General features: G+C 34.4%; 3 protein-coding genes across 6 annotated transcripts in view; 1 reads left to right on the top strand and 2 right to left on the bottom strand.

Annotated features, from left to right (window-relative positions):
* The first annotated feature begins 10,985 nt into the window (after positions 1-10,985).
* On the top strand, positions 10,986-11,519 carry LOC112099186 (sentrin-specific protease 1-like). The gene is made up of 2 exons (XM_024186303.1): positions 10,986-11,003; positions 11,121-11,519. The coding sequence occupies exons 1-2, from the start codon at positions 10,986-10,988 to the stop codon at positions 11,517-11,519; spliced, it is 417 nt and encodes a 138-aa protein (XP_024042071.1).
* Positions 11,520-11,739: 220 nt separating this feature from the next.
* LOC112099185 lies at positions 11,740-14,118 on the bottom strand. The gene has a single exon (XM_024186302.1). The coding sequence runs from the start codon at positions 14,116-14,118 to the stop codon at positions 11,740-11,742; it is 2,379 nt and encodes a 792-aa protein (XP_024042070.1).
* A 1,339-nt stretch (positions 14,119-15,457) lies between these two features.
* The window catches only part of LOC18045571 (MADS-box protein FLOWERING LOCUS C), a 14,174-nt gene continuing 8,270 nt past the window's right edge, over positions 15,458-21,361 (bottom strand). The window contains exons 2-7 of one of the 4 annotated variants that reach the window (XM_006437935.2): positions 19,317-19,392; positions 17,959-18,008; positions 17,755-17,854; positions 16,961-17,038; positions 15,856-15,897; positions 15,458-15,782 (exon numbers count right to left, since the gene is read on the bottom strand). In XM_006437935.2, coding sequence (XP_006437998.2) covers positions 15,711-15,782; positions 15,856-15,897; positions 16,961-17,038; positions 17,755-17,854; positions 17,959-18,008; positions 19,317-19,392 — 418 coding nt within the window. In that variant the 3' untranslated portion in view covers positions 15,458-15,710. The other 3 variants (XM_024185430.1, XM_024185431.1, XM_024185432.1) reach the window with 3 other exon arrangements.

The following is a 21,361-nucleotide window of genomic DNA, read 5'->3' as shown; positions in this document are numbered from 1 at the left end:
TTATAGAAGGGCAATAATGTAATAAAAAGTAGGCAATAATGTAAAAGGCCCAAATATAAGAGGGCAAGAATGTAATCATTTTCTTTATAAATAAAAGAAAAAAAAAAGAAGAAAGGCTCTCAGAGCTTAAATCACTACAAAATCTGTTCCAAAAACTCTCTCGAAAATGAATAACTAAACAACTTTTCAGCTCAGAATCCAGAATCAAGCCATCAGAAATCATAAATAAAACAACACCAAAGAAAGGAAAGAGAAGCCTAAATTTGTTCAAAGTTTCTAAGCCTAACGATCAAAATCCATACAGTAAGGCCGCTCGAGTCCGCTGATCCCGTTAAGGCAAGGAGGCCGTTGAGGGAATAAGGACAACCAGGCTGCAGGTCACTGGAAGAGGATTGGAAGGCAAAGAAATAAGAATAATTCAGGTAATAATTCTCAAACCTCATCTATTGGTGGAAGTTTGTTGATGATTGATGATGAGGAGATTTATGGAGGAAGAGCTAATTTAAACATGAATAACGATATTTTACTTGGGAATTCTAAAGAATATATGATAAACTCTACCACTAGAATAACATATAATGATTATATGATGATAATAGACTTTAACTTAGGATCTTTTAAACAAAGCTCATATCTTTTAAGTAAAGAAGAGCTAGTTAGAACAGAAGATCTGCAAGCAATATATACTCTTAATTTACCAAAAGAAATAAAAAGAAAAATTATAAACCATATTGAAATAGATAATTTAAAGCATAATATAATTATGTTAACAATAGAGCAAGGAATTGACATAGCTTTAGCATATATAGAACATGAAATTCGAGAAATCGGACCATCATACATAAATTACGTAGAAAATTCAGATAACGAAGAACTTGAAATATAGGAATTTAAAATAAAACAAATAAACTGATTGTAAGGTATATCGGCAAGCAACCCATGACATAAATTGGATAGACGATCCCTGTTGGGCGTTAGTATCCTCTGCACTTTGGGATAACAAGCCACGTACCTGTAATCAGAATATTTTGTAAATATAGATACTCAAAGGGAAATTAGATACTATTTTAGTATAATAAATAATAATATATACTTTATACAGATTGAATTATTTTATGATATGACTAATAATCCTGCATATATTTTAGAAACTAATAATAATTATTATGATTTTTATTTTCCTAGTCTTCTTAATAATACACCTAGGTTAATAGAAGGAGAACCAGTTATTACCTTATATGTAAGAAATAATAGTAATAGAAGTTACGATATGTATACTTTATAAAAAACTTTATTTTATTATTTTTAATTTGTTTTGTTTAATTTTTCGTTACTTTTTTAGCACACAGTGCAAAATTATTGTTTATTGTTTTATATTTTCTGTAATTCTTTATTTTATTATTTTTAATTTGTTTTTTAATTTGTTTTTTCGTTACTTTTTAGCACACAGTGCAAGATGGTATCAGAGCCATAAGAACAAAATAATGGACCCAATACAGTCAATAGTTAATAGTTTGTATACATTAAAGGTATATAATAAAGAAGAAATAAAGAATTTGGTAAAAGCTTTAAAAACTGATAAAAATAATATAAGAAATATAGAGATTGAATTAACTGAGGAACTTATAGAAAGAAACATAGATACCACAGGAGGAGAAATATTGATAGAAAAGAAAATGAAATTTATTGATAAATTTATACAATTTTTAATATATTGGTATAAAACTGAAACATTATGAATCAAGCAGTTAATACAATATAGGAATTAATAAATAGTACAGAACGTATGCATTTAGGATGGGAAAATATAGTAAGTACATATAAAAATTTAATAAACCAAAAAATAGATTTATTAGAGCAAGAAAGAATAGGTTTAATAAATTTAGGACCAGAAATATATTCTGAATTCATAGATCTATATGAGTTTGATAATCATTTGTTGTTATTAAAAGAAATAAATACAACTCTAGAAAGGATAAAAAATAGGTGTAGAAGAGATGGAATGAGACAAATACTCCCTCAATTATAGAAAATAAAGAAACATTAAGGGACTCAAATGAAATTTACCAAGAAGAATAAAACAAAAAACGTAAGATACATTGATCGTAACTTAGGCGCTCCCTTATTATTATTATTATTGTGATTTCGATTATTACAGAGATTGTTATGTGGCAAATCCGTGTATAAATTTCTGTGTCCTTTTAATAATTAATGAAAATAAATATGTGAGTGAGTGACTGAATGATAATTTATTTAACTAATATTCCACTAACACATCAATTCATACATGATTATTTATAAAATCACACATTAGTGATTAGTGATGGGCACTTTTTCTTAATCTAGAACGACTCCCCTCGTGTGAGGCCAGTGAGGAAAATTTCTGGCCTTACCCTGTCAAGTATGCACCGCCAGCGTTGAAGATCCATATATAGAGATAGAGGCCCCATCTTTCTTAGTCCAAGTCGGCAGCAACGGGGCTGTGGTGAGGTTGGAATTGGGTGTTTCGCTCTTCCGGCAATGCAATATGAAAATAAATTAAGAAGCCATATTATATGTGCGTGTGTGTGTGTGTGTATATATACATTCTCTCAGAACCACAAGTAACATACATACATACATGTGTACGTATGTATGTATATATGTATACATGTATGTTACTTTTGGTTTTGATTCCTCTCTTGCTCATTTTCAATTATATATATTTTATTTGACTTAGATGTCTTGCCACCCGAATACCAGTTAATAATTATAAATGATTGATTACTTTTTCCATTTTATATATGGCGATTGAATTATTATTTAACTAGTTTTTTTTTTCCCTTTTTTTCTTTTTTCAGTTTGACAATCGAACACGCATCCATCCTCCAAGCAACGGCATCACAAAATCCCATTTTTTTCTTTCTTTTTTTTTTATAGGGTCAAAATCTATAAATCTTGCTCAGACGTGAAATTTTCCTCATTGCGTGCAATATGCAAGAAACATTGCAGACCTCTATATATAATATAATATAATGGGTCCAGCTATAGTTCTACAGGGGTACCATACTACAACTGGATCTAACCATTGAATCTAGCTTTGGTGATCACTGTGGGCTGGATTCAGCTGTGATATGGTACCACTATAGTACCATAATTTTGCCTATATATAATGTTCAAATCAGAAATTTTAAAGTGCCAAAAAATTTGAAAAAACGCATGAAATATTCAATTTAAACGTTTTAAGTTTTAAATCTCTTAAACCCCATGAGTTTAAAATTTTATCAGACTTTTCTGCACTTTAAGATTACGGATTTAAAAACTACTATATAGAATATATATATCTTTGAAAGTTCTAGTTCTGGTCTAAGTATTTCAATTTGATATATGACGGAGTTCTGATTGTTGCAAATTCTAAATGGTGATTCAATTCGACGATGAATGAGTTGATGCAACCTCCCCTGGTTTAACTTTTGAAAGAGGCTTTGAAGAAAACATTAGGTTGCTACAAAACTAAGTTTCACTTGTTAAATTAGGATTTTTATTTTTTTTTTGCTCGAATCGTGTTATGTAAAAAAAAAAAAAAAAATCTTCTTTCTCTAGAATTGCGACTATAGAGCTTCCTCTTTTATTTTTTTCAGTTCTCAAAAAATATAAAAACTCTACAATGTGGGGCTCATATGTCGGGAAACAGTATACTATAAACAAAATATACAGAGCCAACTGCCACAACTACTCTCCTGCACTATTACTTCCATTTAGGGTTATTTAAAAGATAAAAAAATTTAAATTTTAATATATTACATGACAATATAAATTATAGAGTATTTTTTAAATTTAGAATCTTAGGTAGAAATATTTTTTTTATTTGTTAAATAAGGGTCCTACTACTTTACAACTGGTGTTTGGTACCCCTATTTTGTCATTTAGTGATTTAACCATTGAAGTTAACCAAAGAGTTGCATAACGGCCCGGATGTGTTTGGATGGTTATTAAAATATCATCCCTGGTATTTACTGAAAATTAGGAAAAGGCAAAGGTTTCTAAATGTTGACATATATATCCGGATTGTTTCAAAAAAAAATTTTCTTTTACACTTAAATCCATTGACTTAGTTTGACTGTTAGAATGAGTGTCAATGTATCGATAATAATGTATTCTCATGTAAAAATTTCAAAATGCATGAAAAAAATTTCAAAATAAATATTTTTATAACATAATATCTATCTAATATACAATAAATTATTTGAATTCATCTATCAAAATAGAATACATAATAAAAATATATTAATTTGTTAATAATAATAATATATGACCAAAATAAACATGTATATACCTAAATTAAATGTTTTCAATAATATTATTAATAAATACGTTGTGTAATTCTTAAGGTATATTTAATTATTTTTTATTTTAATATTAATATCTTTATGCATACGATAACCGAATTTTATTTTTATTCTTTCTTTATTCCTATTTAGTAGTTTAGCACCCATGAACTTTATCTTCTATTTTTTTCTTCTTTTCATAAACTCTGACCTAATAAAATACTTTTAATTAAAACCATCATATTTTAGAAATAGATTTTTTCATCGACAATAATCCTACTATTGATTCTTTGGTCTATGTAGTAGTCTGATTTAAAATTCTTAAATAAAGATTCATGGCTTTTTAAATTTTATTATTTATAAAATTACCATTCGTGTTCTCTAAAATTCTTGAACTAAACATTTTCTTGGGAACTTTTTCTTCGAATTTATATATTTCTATGTTAAATAAAGGACAACATGGGTAGAGAATAAATGGTTGTAAATTATAGATGTTTATCCTTTGTTCTTAGTAATAATTTAATGAATGGGTATTTTTATAATATAAATGATTTAATTATAGTATGAGGTTATTTGAACCCACCAAATTACTCTCTACACCCAATTACTCAAGAAACCTATAGCATAAATTTAAAAATTAAAATTTGACTATGTACACCTCATAATACCAAAAATAACCCCAATTTAATTTATTTTTGAATAATAAATTATATTTTTCTGCTTTTTTTATTATCAAAATTAATCTTTTATGGATTGGATAATCTTACAAAGTGTGGACAATAAAGATGAACAAAAAAGTGCTTTATGAATATTATTTGTTTACGATGAAATTATGTTTGGCTTAAAATAAATTTTGAACTTAAATTAGGATAAGAATAAAAGAAAAATATAATTAATTAAGTATATATCTTATCCTTAATAGTAAATTATTTCATTTTCATTTTAGTAATAGAAATTTTAATTAAAAAATAGGTGTAAAAAGTATTTTGAAGTCAAATAGCCTGATCTTAATTAAAAGGAGGTACTATGAGTATTTTTATGATTTAAATATTCACAGCCCTTAATTTATTCTTTGTAAGGGTAAAGTTCAGTTAATGCGTAGCTCAATTGTGTATATATAAAAAATTAAAAATGAACAGGACTTGATTGTTAAAATTTAGAAATGTTATTTAGTTTTTTTAATTTTTTTAAAAAATAGACTGTAGTTCAATTAAACGGTAAAAAAGACAAAGCAAGGGGTTATTTACCCCACTGGTAATCTAGTTTTGTTCAGTTTGATAATTGAAAAGAAAATGAAAAAAAAATTGTGCAATCCATGAATTTGATAAGAGGAAAGAAAGTTAAAAGAGTTGTACAATATATTTTGGTACCAAGTTCTCAAATTTTGTTTGGGTCAAATGAGTTTTGTTTAAAATGCAATTTTATTAGTTAATTATAAATAAATCTCTTTTCTCAGATCTAACGTTCCAAAAGTAGTAATGTTAAATGGAGAAAATCAAGCTGATTATGGAGGAGAGTTGAAGAAAAATGGGAAAAAAATTACTGTTATACTTATAACTAAATTACAAATAAGAAAGAATACAAGGGACTCAATAAAAAAAAAAAAGACAAAAGATGGGTACGGAAGCTTTGCCCGTTAAATAAACATAAGGATCCCTCTAATTTACATGTATGTACCTTACAACTATCTCATATGAATAATGAATGGACCCACATAATTATTATTTTATTTTTTGTTTTTTTACTTTCGGTGATACAAAAAAGGATAACCTCAATAATTCACGCTGACGGATTTCTTTCTATACACTCAATTATATAGTATTGTGCAAAGCACACCACTTCTCTTCAAAATTTGCAGTTCAATCTTTGAATTTCCCATTTCCCAGATGTATGAAAAGGCGGTAGCTTTTCAACAACAGAAAATATAACCACAAGACAAGCCAAGCCAAAGGCTTATGCTAAACACATGAATGATATGAAACTAGTTTGTAATGAAAAATTTGTATGATTGTCTGTCGGTATTTATCAGAATATGATGTATGAATAATAATAATAATAATAATACGGATATTATTTTAAGTCATTCCACTTTAAGTTAACGTGCAACGACTCAGGGTTAAAAAGTCAAAATTGATTCTGCAAGAAAATCCCAAGATCTTAAATATTTTTAATGTTAATAGATTGCATTGTTTTTATCAAAACTTGTTTGCCTAACAACAAAATAAGGTTTCTCCATCGTTGTTGGTATGCGCATGCAGACAGAGAAATAAGGTGAATGAATTGTTCCATGATTGAGTAAATTAAATTAGCTTATTGGCCCTTTATGGTAATTTGATTATAAGTCATTTTGTAATAAATATTTTAATCAAGAAATTATTTGTCCTTTTTTGGTAATTTGATTACAAATGTTCTGTATTAAATATTTTTAATCGAGTAACGGTGTTCAAAGTAGAAGATGTCCAATGGGCTGGCCTACTCGAGCACAACACATCTCATCATGCACGCCAGCGTGGCACGAGGCATGAAACACGTTCTTACAAAATAGCACGCGAGTGCAGCAGCCCACATGGTGCTCGACTAGGCCTACATTCTAGGCACGCAGGGCATGAAAACAAGACAGGCATTTAGATGGGCCAAAGCAGATCCGGTGGAAAAAAGTCTGTTTCAAATCTTGTAGTTGGATTTTAATTGAATTACACTACTAGTACTCTACTCCATTCTGTAAATAAACGAAATTAAATTGAACAATATCAAATCTAATAATTCATTCTATTTTTGATTAATTTGAATTTGTATGATTAAATAGTATTATGTTATTATTTTAAACTCCAAATTATTAATCAACTTTGAATTGTCATTTAATGTAATGCTATTTACTAAGATTTTTCATTACTACCAGTGTTATCTTATGTAAAATGTAATAATTTTTCTTCATTATATAATACTGCCTCCTAAAAAAATATCAATGAAAAGTATTATAATTAGTGGGATTATGTACCTTAAATTTTTATTTAAAATTTTGACACAAACCTCCAATGATAGCTATTAAAAATCGTGATAGCATTTAACAATGGTTATATGTATAACCATTAAACTTCTTAAAATGAATGATAATAAATTTTTGTCAAAATTTTAAATTAGAAATTTACTTTTTTTTTTTATAGGAATTATAAGTTAGAATAGCCTTAACTCTATCGTGATTTGTCTAATCTATATTCTATAAAACTTGGATTATTTACTTTTGCAGTTTCAAAAAACTGTTTAAATTTTATAAATACATTGGCTTAATGGTATCGAAAACTTGAGGCCAGGGATTATTAATAATATGGGAAATTTACACTAATAACCAAAAAAACTTTGCTTTTTTTCATCTTAACCCCCCAAAAATATTTCTATCAACATTAGCCATTAAACAACATTTGAGTCCAAAATACCCCTCCCTCATCTCTTCCCCAACACTCTCTTTCTCTCATCTCTCCCAAACCGATCCAACTCCCATCATCGGCGGCGACATCAACCCCGTCGGCGGCGGCTCCATCTCTCACCGGCATCCGATCTACGATCCACAACCTTCAACAAAACCTAGGTTAGTCATTTTTCTTATTTTCATTAATTTAAAATGAGATTTTAGAATAATAATAGTTATAGCTTGAGATTGATAATGGTGGTGATGATGTTTGTGGTGGTTGGTGGTGTTTGGGAGTACTGTTTTTGATTTTGGAGTGATTGCGCTTAATTTTGGGGGTGGGGAGGGAGGGGGGCAGGGCGCGCGCCGGCGCCCATCGCTGGGCAGCAGCGCGCGCCCATGCGCGGCCTGCGGTCGCACCAAATCTGGTGCGACAGCAGGCGCTGTCGCACCAATTTTTTGGTGCGACAGGGCCTGTCGCACGAGTTTTTTGGAGCGACAGGCGCCTGTCGCACCAAAAAATTAGAGTTTTTTTTTTTACGAGTTAATTTTTTATTTCTGTAAATATAATGTAATAATTTTATAAATATTACAGATACATGGCGAAATCAGAATCACCGGATATTGAAGTAGGCAAGATGTATTTTCGTTATGCTGATCACTTTCCTGGTCGAATTTCGAGCATGTGTATGTTATCTTCGGTCGTAAAAGCTATCGAGGAAAAATTAACAAACCGGCAGTTGAGTATGTTCAAAAAGGATATATTTGGGCATTTCTTGGAGTGTCGAAGTTTTCCATTTAGTGGGGTAATTTTGCATAATCTTTTACTGCGTCAAGTGGCCCATAAAGAAGATAGCCGTGAGGATCAGTTATGGTTTCAAATTGGTAAGCATTTGATTCGCTTGTCAATTGTCGAATGGTGCTTGGTTACTGGACTTTCATTTGGTGTTGATACCAATGAAAAAAATGATGAAATGGAGCAGAGGCTACGGAATACGTATTTTGGTGGTGTGCATCGTAAGATTAATGTGAAGCAATTTGATGCCGTATTTAAGGAGTTGAATTTCGAGGAAATAGACGATATGGACGCATTAAAGATTGCGATGTTTTATTTTGCGGACAGAGTACTAAATGCAAGAAAAAATCACTGTCAAATTAATTTCGATTGGCTTGACCAAGTTGATGATATTCAGTACTTCCGAAAGCGTCCATGGGGTCTATTGTCGTGGGAAATGATTTATGAGAGTCTTGACAATGCACTGTTCGAAAAAGACGAGAAATTTAAGAAGACTCGGTTGAAAAATCCAGATCATAATATTGAAAAATACAATCTTTACGGATTTACGTCTGGGGTGCAGGTGCTTTTTTTTGTTTATTAATAAGTTTTATAGTATTAAATATTTGATAGTTGTTTTATTTGATTTTTCACTTTGGTTGTTGTAAGCTTGGATTTATGAAGCAATCGGAGGGTTACCATCAACATGGGTCGTCAAAACGAAGAGTAAGATTCCCCGCATTCTGCAATGGAAGCCTATGGCGTCTTCGAGAATCAACTTTGCGGAGGTTTATTCGTTCTTCAACGACGAATCTCGGCTTGTAAGTAATATGTATTACTTATTTTTTTAACTTTACTAAATTTAAGTTGGGTTTACTTACTTAAATTTTTCAATTAAATTTATGGCAGACGGATGTTTTACAAACTCTTGAGCCAAATTCAAAGGAGAGTAGCAGAAAATATTGGCTCTCTGTGAAGGATTACTTGCCAAGCATTCCAGACTGGGTTCATAAGGTCGGTATACTGTAAGTACAAAAATTTTTTTTATCGAAATTTTTGACTTTTCATTTAGTAATTTTAAATGATACTTTATACAGCACCAACCCTCAATCAACGCGATGCCGTCGGTTACAAGACAATCGGACGAGCATGACGATCATGACGACATACCAAACCCAATACCAGAGCAGCGTCATGACACTTTTGAGCAGCGTCATGACGCTTTTGAGCAGCGTCATGACGCTTTTGAGCAGCGTCATGACACTTTTGAGGATGAGGTGGCTGTTGATGACCAGCAGCAAACAGACAACTCTGATGACGCACGGGATTCTGAGGTTATAAATAATATACGATATTTTTCACTTTGGTTATTATTTTTTTATTGTTATTCTAAAGTTTTATTTTTTTCTTTTGTATTAGTCGAGGACAAAGCAGTTTAATGATTACGTACGACGACGGCTGGATAAGATTGATCGTAACGTGTATGAAATAAAGTCAGAATTAAAAGATTTTAAAGAAACCGTTGTTGGCTTCATCGACACATTTTCTAAACGTCCAAATAAGGATTCTCCCACTGCACGCTCGTATGCGGTAAGCTAATTTATATTAAATAATTATGTTCGTTTAACTTTTAATTTGATAATTATTTAATATGTTCTTTTTGGCGATTGTACAGGCCCCGGATGACTATGGAGTGTATACTGACGTGGGCAATGAAAATTTGTCTACGCCCACGTCATTGGTTAGTTTCTACGGGGATGTTAGTGGGGAGAGCGTGCAGGTGTTCACAGAGGTTCCTCCGGGCGTTAGTAAGTTCGGCCGCGCGTACATACCGTCGTATGTTTATAACAGTCCTTACATGATTCCTCCGGTCAGGCGAGGACAGAACGTCCGGAGGTTACCTCGACCCCAAATCATGGAGCATGCGATTGACATGAGTACGAGTGTGGATGTAAATCCGCTGAGAGGATTGGAGGACTCTAGTTGGTTTGCTGAGTTTGATCGATGGTTCACTAGTGATATCAGAGTCCGCCGGAACGTCCAGCACCCGCGGTCATTCTTTCAAATAATTTTGGGGACAGCTTCGATGGGATGGCTAGGCGATGAGGTATTTATATTTTCCTCGTGGTGTATACTGTTGTGTATTTGTGTATAATTTTTTTTTAAATCGTAATATTTCTGTTTCTCTACAGCATATTCACGAGTATCTCCGCTTGATTAGCGGGAAACAACGGCAGTATCCAAATGCCTTACTCCAACGTGTCACACATACGGACACATTTTTTTGGGTAACGTGCCGACAAAACTTACAAATACTATTTAATTTCTTTAATTATTGCCTTTAAGTTTAATTAATTTATGCATTTCTTGGTTATCTATGTACTAGGTGTTCTTGAATCAGTTATGGAATAACGGGAATTGTGCAGTCGATTCAATGGTATTCGACGACCGCTTGAATAGTTATCTGTGTGGGCGACAGCACACAATGTAAAAATCAATGACGGATGTCGATATGGTATGTATTTTATTACATTTCACATGTTCTATAATGAAAATATTCGAGGAGTTGTTTTTTCTTTGTTGTATTTCAATTTCATATATAACGAACATGTTTTTAAATTTTTATATGCAGTTACTCATCCCTGTTAACTTGGACGGCGCGCATTGGGTACTAGCACGAGTTGACTTTCGGAAAAATAAAGTCTGGATTTATGACTCATTACTCACATTTCGCGACGACAAAAGGTACAAGTTGAAATTCAAGCCACTTGAAGTTATATTCCCTCGCTGGTTGGAATATGTTGGCTTCTACAATATACGACCTGAGTTGCGGAGTGAAGACCCGTGGAAAGTTATCGCAGTTAAGAGCGCGCCACAACAAGAGCCTGGAACTGGCGATTGCGGTGTTTTTGTATTGATGGTTACGATGTATTTAATGTTCGGGCTTAGGTTGGAGTTTAACGCTAGTCATGTCGAGTACTTTAGAAAGAAGATTGCGGTTGATATATTTAATGACGATATTATATTGTAGACCTATGTAGTAATTTCAATGTTGAAATTTACATTTTTTTTAATTTCCGCACTTAATTTTATATAATTTTAATGCCTCACATTTTGAACTTTAAAATAAAATAAAGTTTTATGAATAATAACAATTTTAACCAACGAAATACAAAAAACAATAACAGTTTTAACCAACGTAACACAAAAACAATAATAGTTTTAACCAACGAATAACACACAAAATACAACTAACTTCGAGTCAACGCAATAGGATTCTTACATCGCTTACGATTATGGCCAAGTTCATGACACCGGCCGCATCTTACAGTTCGCCGGTCAACGTCCTCGCCAGCCGAGGGTATTCTGCGCTCTTTACGACGTCCAGGTGGCGGTGCCTCAACTGGTGGGTATACCTGCAGCTCCTGAATTTCATCTGGAACTTCCCAATCAGCCACATCACCAACTGGCTCCACTGGTTGTGCATAAGCCATCGCCAACGATTCTGTAGTGTAAAAGTCCGAGCAAAGGTTAATAAAATCCACCCGGTGTGTTAGACATGCCGCAATTGCATGAGCACACACAAGCTGATCAAGCTGAAACACTCTGCAGGAGCAAGTTCTCTTTTGCAAGTCAACCAACCCTTCTTTAAGCCCACCGCCTATAACTTGAAAGCGATGCGGAGACACCGGCCGAACTATCATTCTTTCAGCTATAGTTCTCCTCTCAGTGACTATTTCATCCGCCCATGTTGTTAGCCGAGTAGTCATGGATTCAGCCACAATTTTTCTATCATAAAACCATTGCTGCAATGTTTTCCTGAAGTGATCAACAAGATGAGTAACAGGAAATTTTCGAGGTTCCCTCATGAAAGCATTAACACTCTCCGCGATGTTGGTGGTAAGAATGCTGTACCTCCTACCTTCAAACTGAGACCTTGCCCAATTACACGTACCGACATTATTTTCTAGGTAATCAGCCGCACCCGAGTGGATCATCCACAACCCTTCAAGTTGTCTCTTAAATTCCTCGTGGCCATATGCTTTTGCTGCATTAATAAAGGCAGGCTCAAATTCATCCCAAAGAGCTTTGGACATTCTAAATTGTGACTTAATGTTACCTTTGACGTGGTAAAAACAAACGCCATGAGTTGCATTGTGAAATACTTTAAGAACGGCTCTCCTTATGGCAGTGCATCGATCAGAGATAATTACCAACTCAGGTCTATCACCAATCACTCCATGTAACTTCATCATAAACCATTCCCAAGCATCATTATTTTCTGAATCCATGATCCCAATGGCTAACGGATACAATTGATTGTTACCATCAAGACATGTTGCCACGAACATGCTTCCACGATATAATCCCTTCAGATGAGTACCATCTACAGCAATGACAGGCCGAATGTACTGCATAAACCCCTTGATGGAAGATCCGAGTGCTACAAAATAGTACAAGAAATTACCATCTCCATCCTGCTCGAGGTGAGTGACTGTACCCTCATTCGCTGTAGTTAGTACGTGAGAGTATTTAGGGAGCAAGTTGTATGACTCTGCAGGGTTGCCGCGTACTATTTCAAGACCAACTTCTCTCGCCCTATATGCCTGCTGGTATGTTAACTGAACACCGTATTCTTGTTGCATATCTGCTCTTATGTCATTGGGAGTATAAATCCTCTTATCTTGAATATATTTTTCTGCGATAATATGACCGACAACCCGGCTCCTTAGTTGATGACGTCCATCAACCAATACCTCATTATGACAAGTGTGTACATTATCAATTCTCTTCACCACCCAAGGAACATGTTGCTCGTTCGAACTTCTAGTTGCTCGAATACGCCATTTACATGATTCTGAACAACAGTGAGCCTCGAAACGTGTCGTAGTAGACCGTGCAATCTTAAAATCAAACTTATCTCTAAAGGCCACCTTGCGTAGTTGTAATATAAGCTCATTCTTCTCAGCAAATAGCTTACCCACGCTGATATCATCTGAGTCACAACTGCTAACAAAGCTTGGAGCAACCATGTTCGAAGGTAAAGTTGGAGCAAGACTTGTAAGGGGGTCAATTCTCCTTCTCGATCGAACCATAGAAGGAATAGGTCTATTGCCTCTGTTATTCATAGGAGTATTGTCTTCACACTCATCCTCATCCTGAAACGACGGAACATTCGAATGACCGGCTCCTCCATCATCACCATCATTATTGAAACGAGTGCCCCGCCTTGTATTATTAGAAGGTTCTGCACAAACATTATCCCCCTCTGTCTCATTATGAAAATCATCATTGTCCCGAAAATCATTGTTGTGATACGGAGAATATTGTTGCTCCAACGACATTGTTATTGGAAATACCGTTGCTCCAACATCCTGTAACGTAACGCCATTATCATCAATGTTGTCATAATTGTCGTGGATTGGAGAGTAATATTGCTGCAGCGATATTGTCCTTGGCAACACCTCTTCATCATTATCGGGGCCAGACATATTTGCTCTAAACGAAGTTTCTGTATCGACATGTGGCTCAATACCTTCGCTCGGAACTCGAGGTGATGTGGTCACGAATATAGGAATGCATCCAAAATTAGCTACGTCAGATGCCATATGCAACACAACCCTCACCATTTCATCATCACATATATCCATGGGCATTGCACATATACGATATAATGTGTTACTAGACCTCAAAGTTGTCTTCATTGTGATACTATAGTCATTACGATTTATTTTTAACACCTCATATACTCTTGTCAATAACTGATCAAACATGTAATTTTTTCCAACCAAAAAAGCTCGATTTTTACCATTCACGTACTCCATACAGCCATTCTCTAATGTCTCCCACCAACCATCGTAACACAATTCAAGTACAACTGAATCCATTAAGCTTGAAATTAAAAAAAAATATTTTATTTCAGTCCTAATTAAAATAATACAATTTTAATAAATCTCCAAGAGTGGGTGCGACAGGCAACCTGTCGCCCGAAGCTTGGTGCGACAGGGTGCCTGTCGCACCAAGTTTTGGTGCGACAGGCACCTGTCGCACCAAGTTTTGCTGCGACAGGCACCTGTCGCACCAAGTTTTGCTGCGACAGGCAGCCTGTCGCACCAAGTTTTGCTGCGACAGGCAGCCTGTCGCCAGATTCAGATTCACCCGACTCAGTTCAGTAAGTTCAGAAAATAATTCATACCAGTAAGTGACGTCGATTTGTGTTGAATTTGGATAGATTATGATCGGATATCACTTTTACAGTTGTCTTTTGCGGTCGCCGTTGGCTTATGATTCAAGAATGAAAAGCTGCTTTTGGTTTGGCGAGATGGGAGAAACAATGTTGGTTTTGTTCTGTAAAGAAGGGTAATTTGGGAAGAAAGGCTTGTGTTTGGCTAATGTTGATAGAAAAAAGTTGAGAGGGTTAATTACGAAAATAATAAAATATTAATGGTTATTTTTGTAAATTTCCCTAATAATATATATATATATATATATATATATATGTATGTATGTATATTTTTTCTATTTTAGAACAAGAAGCCCAATTCCGAAAAAGCAAAAAGCAACAGGCTGCTTGCCAAGCACGGCCCACGGCTTGACAGGTGCAAATAGCCCCCAAGCTGAACCTTCATTGGCATGGCACCTGGTCAACAAGGCTATTATTTTATGTCTCATAACGAGTGATGATACAAATACAAATTCTTGTATAAATTTATTTTGTACAAATTGAAGTGACATTAATTTATTAATTAAATAAAAATATAAAATAATAAAAATAAATCATATAAACCAAAAGATATTTAATTCAATCAATGAATTAATACCACATCAGTTTGTACAAAATAAATTTATATAAAAATTTATAACTGTATCATTACTCTTCATATAATATTTCATCTAACCTCCTGCCAGTTTGTGCAGTTTTTTAAGGCCATTATTTATAAATTGTTGTCTCATATGTTGTTGCATTTCTGCTCAAGCATGGTTACACAAATCACAAAATAATAAAACATTCTGCAAGTTTGATGATGGCAGATGATAAAAACGTAGTCAGTGGGAACTTCTACAGAAGCCGCTCCCTGATTATCTAGCCGCCTTATAGTAGTACAGAGCATTACAATTTATTCGCTACGTAGAATTAGCCACTGATAACAGACTTACATATTCACCAAGTACAACAGATGGGCGGCTGAAAAGTACACTTGGAAAAGCGCCTCTCCTCAGCTTATCTAAGCAAAGGGAGGGTTGCCATAGACGCTGCTGTTGTATCATTACCACTCTTCTCCCCTGCTGCAATCTGTAAGTGACAACTGACAATTATTAGACTCTTTTGAAGAACAAGATATGCATTTAGTACGTAATACTTTTACCTTTCCCTCTAGAAGCTTTTTCTCTTCTCTCAGCAGCTTTTCCTGTTTAAAATAGAAGAAATATGAAATGATAAACCAGAAACATCCACAGATGGGATCCAGCTTGTTCATTAGATACATGCATGTCTGTACACACACATGCTGTACAAATTACCGAGAAAAAAATTAGGTGATGTGGTCGCGATAATGCAGAAATTGAGTTTTTCAGGTAACCATGACAACAAACTAAACGTCTGCCAAACCCTGATTCATTATGAATCTAATAACTAAAACAACCCTTTTTTTCCCCTCTTAGAAAACAAGTCTAGCTATCCAGATGTCACCGGTGCTTTAGATTCTTCATCAGATATATCAATCTTTGAGAAAGTATTTCTAATACAATGGAATGCATGAATATGGTTGACTAGACTTGATTACATGATAATCCAAGATTAGAGTACTATATTAGAAGCTCGAATAGTAGTGTTCAAATTAACCAAAGCGGCACTAAGGTGCTATATGGTCCTTCATTTTACCACCTTAGCTACCTAATATAGGGAGGTACAAAGGTTTTATGCCACAAAAAGACAGCATCATCACATGGTTTCACCAGCATTAGATCTCCATTCTTCCTTTTCCAATCTGATTTTGATCAATTATGAGGTGCTTGGAAATTCTTAAAGCTGGTAGGTTCTCAAGGACAAAGGACACTCACAACTAGAAAGTAGTGAAATAGAAAGCTGTAGGTTTCTCAGAAGGCAGGAATTAAAGGCATGGAAAATAAAAAGGATCTATTGGATAAAACTTCATGCAAATGGCAAACAAATGAGCCCGGGAGACTCTGAAAGCCTACTGTTGACACAGCCAGCTGTACAGTTTCACTTGCAATAAGATCCTGCTTTTTAATGAATAGGAAGAAAATTTTCCACCAACTAAATTGGAACCATGATATCTAATGTTAAACGACCCTGTCGTAGTGAAACAGAAATATTTGCAGTCATTTTAACCACATAAAAGTTGACACTTGCAATTTGCATCCAGCTAGGAGCTTAGGTTTTTCTTCAAGATTTACCGGGAATAAACAATTCCACAGAGTAAGGTATGGAAAGTATTTAATTAAGTGTACCTTCTCTTGGAGTGTTCTAATGGATCCCATCATCAGTTGTGTCTGCACCAAAGATGCCCAATGAGCATAGGAATGAACCTTCATGGATAGTATAACAAGCCTCAAGCAGGCACAAAGGAGGGCGCAAAAAAAAGGCGCATACAGGATCTAATTGATAATGCAATAGTAGTTCCAAGTTCAAATAATCAAGTGACAGACAACAGGTCAAACTAGAGCAGGGGTGCATCCTCTGTTTTACTTTAAGGTGGCCAGAATCTATTATTAAGGTAAGGTATTTTTGGTGGCAAAACGAGTATTTCAACAACAGGGGCTACAGAAAGCAAACTCAAGTGCGCTTCATAGTTCACGCGCACAACCATAGGTCTTCTCCATAGTTTCAGCAGTAAGCAGCTGCAGATAATTGAACCTAGTGAAAAGCTGCTAAACCAAAAAGAAGTGCTTGGATAGACAGGAAAGAAAAGATTAATGTGATATAGCAATCAGTGGTTAAAGCATTCTCAGTTAGGTAAACGTGTGAAAATCAGCAACCAGTATTGATGGAAGTTGCAGATTGTTTGTGTATTTGTTGGCTTGGTTGAATTTTAAGATGATCAAACATGGGACTAAGAATTTGTAGTATCATAATCTCTTGGAAAGGTCTGAATAAAGGAGAACCAAGATATAGGAGCAAGCGGCAAAGGCATCAACAATACATGAACATTATCTTCTTGATAGTCAATATGTAATCTCATAACCATATTCCTATTATTTTTAGACACTCGAGATTTCAATTGCAAAAGTACTATAATCCTGACCTTCACAGCTCTAATTTCTGTCAGTGTATCGTTGAGTAGATTCTCTAACTGCAGAAGATCAGCTGCAGTGAACTGCTCAAAGTTTGGACCTTCAAGTTGCCTGTGGATGCAAAATACAGATCAATAAAGTAATACACACAAACACACACACAAACACATAATGTGCCATTCTGGGAAAATGTATAGAATACTTGGAGAAATTGCCTTTGAACTATTTTCAGCAGTTGCAGGCTCGAATATCCAGCCTGAGGGTCCTGTCAGTGTAGAGATCCCGAAAGTTAGCCATGAAACAACCCCTGGAGGCCCCCCAACCACCCAGGCAAAAAAAAAAAAGGAAAAGAAAAGTTTTGTACGCAAATGCATTATAGATAAATGACGTTAATTCTGGCCTGCCTGACTTGAACAATACTATTAACCTTTGACAACCCCTTATATCAGCGAGACCGATGTATAAATCAGCTTGTCAAGTGGACCAAGACTGATGTATAAATGAGCTTTTATGTGGACCAAGCCCAACCACAGATGGAAGACAGAAGGCAAACCCAAAAGGCAACCATGTCAGGGTATAATAGCACTGGATATCTAGGTTTCTGGTACTGTGTTACTTTACCAATTGACCCTAAAGCTATTAGGTCGTAACCTAGAACATCATAGTAAGCCCTAACGGAGCTCTTCACATGCAAAGGCCATACCAAATGGTCTTGTCCTGCATAAGAAGCTCAACCAAAGATGAAAGCTATAAACAAATCCAAACATAGAGATGAGCCTAAAGGAAGATTGAAGATAGAAACAACTACAGAGGAAAATCTCGCAGGAGGATTTGGACACTAGACCTATTGATCAAAAAAGCTCCAAAAGTATATTAAGTTAAAGCCTGACTTGATAACTTAAGTTGGTAGGTAAGAGCCAAGCAATAGTACTAAATTGATTCAAATCGATGCGGTTGTATGAAGTTTTTCTATCAGGCATGCTAGGAGTAGTCACAACATTATGTTTACCTACAAAATTCCCAGATATGTTGTATTGGCACATGTATGGAGATAGTACTCAGACATAAATTAAGGGATTATACTGCAGGAGGCTGTGACTTAATGGTCATCACTCTCAAGCATGTCCTCATATTCACAATGACAGTCCAATTTTGGCCATTTTCACTGGGTTTCATATCCCATAGGCATTTAGAAAGAACTTCGTCAGCATATAGATTGATTGAGTGTATAAACCAGGTTAGACCAAGTTGGTTGACATATTCAGGAGAACCTAGAATACTTCCAGTTAGAGGGTTTTAGATATTAAAGTTATATGCGAAATTGTATGGGCAGAGTATAATATTGAAAATATCAGTTACCCTTACAGTTCTCGTCCAAACACTCTATAATAGGAAATTAAGTCAAAGCTACTACTTAGTCTTACTTAGATTGATTATTCACAATTTGATGCATAAATTCATCCCTAGGAGTTGATCCACTTCATGGAGAGCATGCTGAAGACAGGATAGGTTTAGACTTTAGACCTAGCGTAGCCATTGCTAATGTGTTCTAAATAGAGAGAGAACAGTTTACCTCTGCCTTAGGTGCTCCTGAAGCTACAGCTTCCTCTGCAATGCGACTCTGGTAGCGCTCAAGGATGCTGGCCAAACTGCATTATCAGTATTAATTATTCAGATTTCTTGATCATGTAATAATTTTCTAGATTGTGGAGATATGGTGGTTCTTCAAAATATTAGAAAGAGGAAAATACAATGAAAAGTGGTAATTATGAAGGCCGGCAGAAAGTAGGGATGAGCATCCCTTTTTGGTAGTTAAAATGCCAAAACAGAGGCGCAGACCTTGAAAAGGTATTAAAGAATGCCGTCTTCTTCTTCAGCAATTCTATATGTCATGTAGCCATATCAGTCTTGAGAATTTGTTGAGAAAGTCAGTTCTAATGCTCTATCACAAGTGTACAAAAAGGTCATTTCTATCGTCCGTGAAGATGCAATAGTACTATAGTAGGCTACTCAAAGTTAGCTTTGCACTTCCTATTACTTCAAAACAGAAATTCAACCATAAGAATCTCTAGCGGGAATTCAGCAATAGTGAAATTTATTCAAAACCTAAAAAGAATTTCCAAGTAAAAATGAGACTAACATGAGGCAAAAAATTCATTCTTAAACCTGGGTTGTAATGGAACAATCACTCAAAACAATGTCCTTGTCCTTGCAAAAAATTTGGGAAGAGTTTCCCCTAAAGTATGGGCATTCCCAAATTTTCAACCAACTAATAATGCAACACTTGCATCAATGATAAACTTCCAAAGTGAAACTAATCACCTGCAGTACACCTCCGAAGTAATATTTCCCAATACACCAACTACTCCCACAAAGCACAAATATATTTATAATTAGGGTGCACCCTGCTCTTTCGGGTTTATAGGATGTTTATATGAGCTCTTTGATGATTGAATAGTTTTTCTTGTTCCTTAGATCTCTATGTTGTAAAATTGATTTACTTTTGTGTTTACGTAAGTCAGGATATGGTGTATTTTTTTGAGGAGTATGTTCTATTTTGACTAATTATAAAAGCTGTATATTAGGACAACTATTAGCGTGAACATTTTATTCCATTCAGTATTGCTTTTGGAATATTTCATCAAAGCATTTTAAAGAAGAAAATTTGAGAAAAATATATTCTTGTACCATGAGAAGGTTATACGAGGAGTGTAAGAGTTTGAATAGGAGGGAATCGATGGAGACGAGCAACATTTCAATACATCGAACGGAATATAATTTAAGTGAATGAGGAATAAATATAGAGAAGAAAGGAGCGTTAAGTACAAATGTAAAGATCCAAGAAGATAAAAATATTATGAGTCCGACAGAGACTTTGTATTATTGGTAAAAGTCTACAAAGTAAAATAAAAGAGAAAAATAAAGTAAGATGTAAAAGAAAAGCATCGACTAAATAGGAGGTAAAAAAGAAAAGAGCGAACATTATGTCTATTTCAAATGAGGTTCTGGGAAGATTATATCAAAGCTTGCTTATTATATTTAGGGATGTCTATTGCCAATGTATATATATATATTTTAGTCGAATAGGTTCTCTGCTTCTAGCAAATCCAATAAACCTAGATGATGTTTCAAAAATAAAAATCAATCCTACATGTAAATGTAAAATAATCATTTGTGCTTGGCTAATGTCATCAAGCGTGGTTCCTTTAGAATGGAGGATAATAAGAGCAACTTTAGAAGTTAGACTAAGATGACCGATATTGTATAGTCCGTTGGATATTTGATATAGTTTTTAAGATGAGTAAACTTATGAATAACACGCTTGCATCTATAAAGCAAGTTAGAAGGCAAAAGTGGGATGAGATGTGAGCGATGTAATGAAGTCTGCCAATATTTGGTTAGCATATATAACCAGGGCACGTATCTACATGTTGTCTCACAGATAATACAAGGTTTTAGAAATGGTCCCAATAACAAACCTATGCTAGCTTAAAGTGGCCAATATCATATCCTTGTGGGTAGGCTACGGAAAGAGAATGAAGAGAGATAAAATAGTCGGAGTATTTGCATTTCGACTTGTTTGAGAGGACGGATAGAACGCTTTATGAGTAATGCAGG

The sequence above is a fragment of the Citrus clementina genome, unplaced genomic scaffold (assembly GCF_000493195.1).
Source record: "Citrus clementina cultivar Clemenules unplaced genomic scaffold, Citrus_clementina_v1.0 scaffold_4, whole genome shotgun sequence".
NCBI classification, from domain to species: Eukaryota; Viridiplantae; Streptophyta; class Magnoliopsida; order Sapindales; family Rutaceae; genus Citrus; species Citrus x clementina.
This window is presented reverse-complemented; position numbering and strand designations above follow the sequence as displayed.

Excerpts from the sequence above, each read along its gene's own strand:
- LOC112099185 (XM_024186302.1), bottom strand. The coding sequence starts at position 14,118 with ATGGTGAGGGTTGTGTTGCATATGGCATCTGACGTAGCTAATTTTGGA.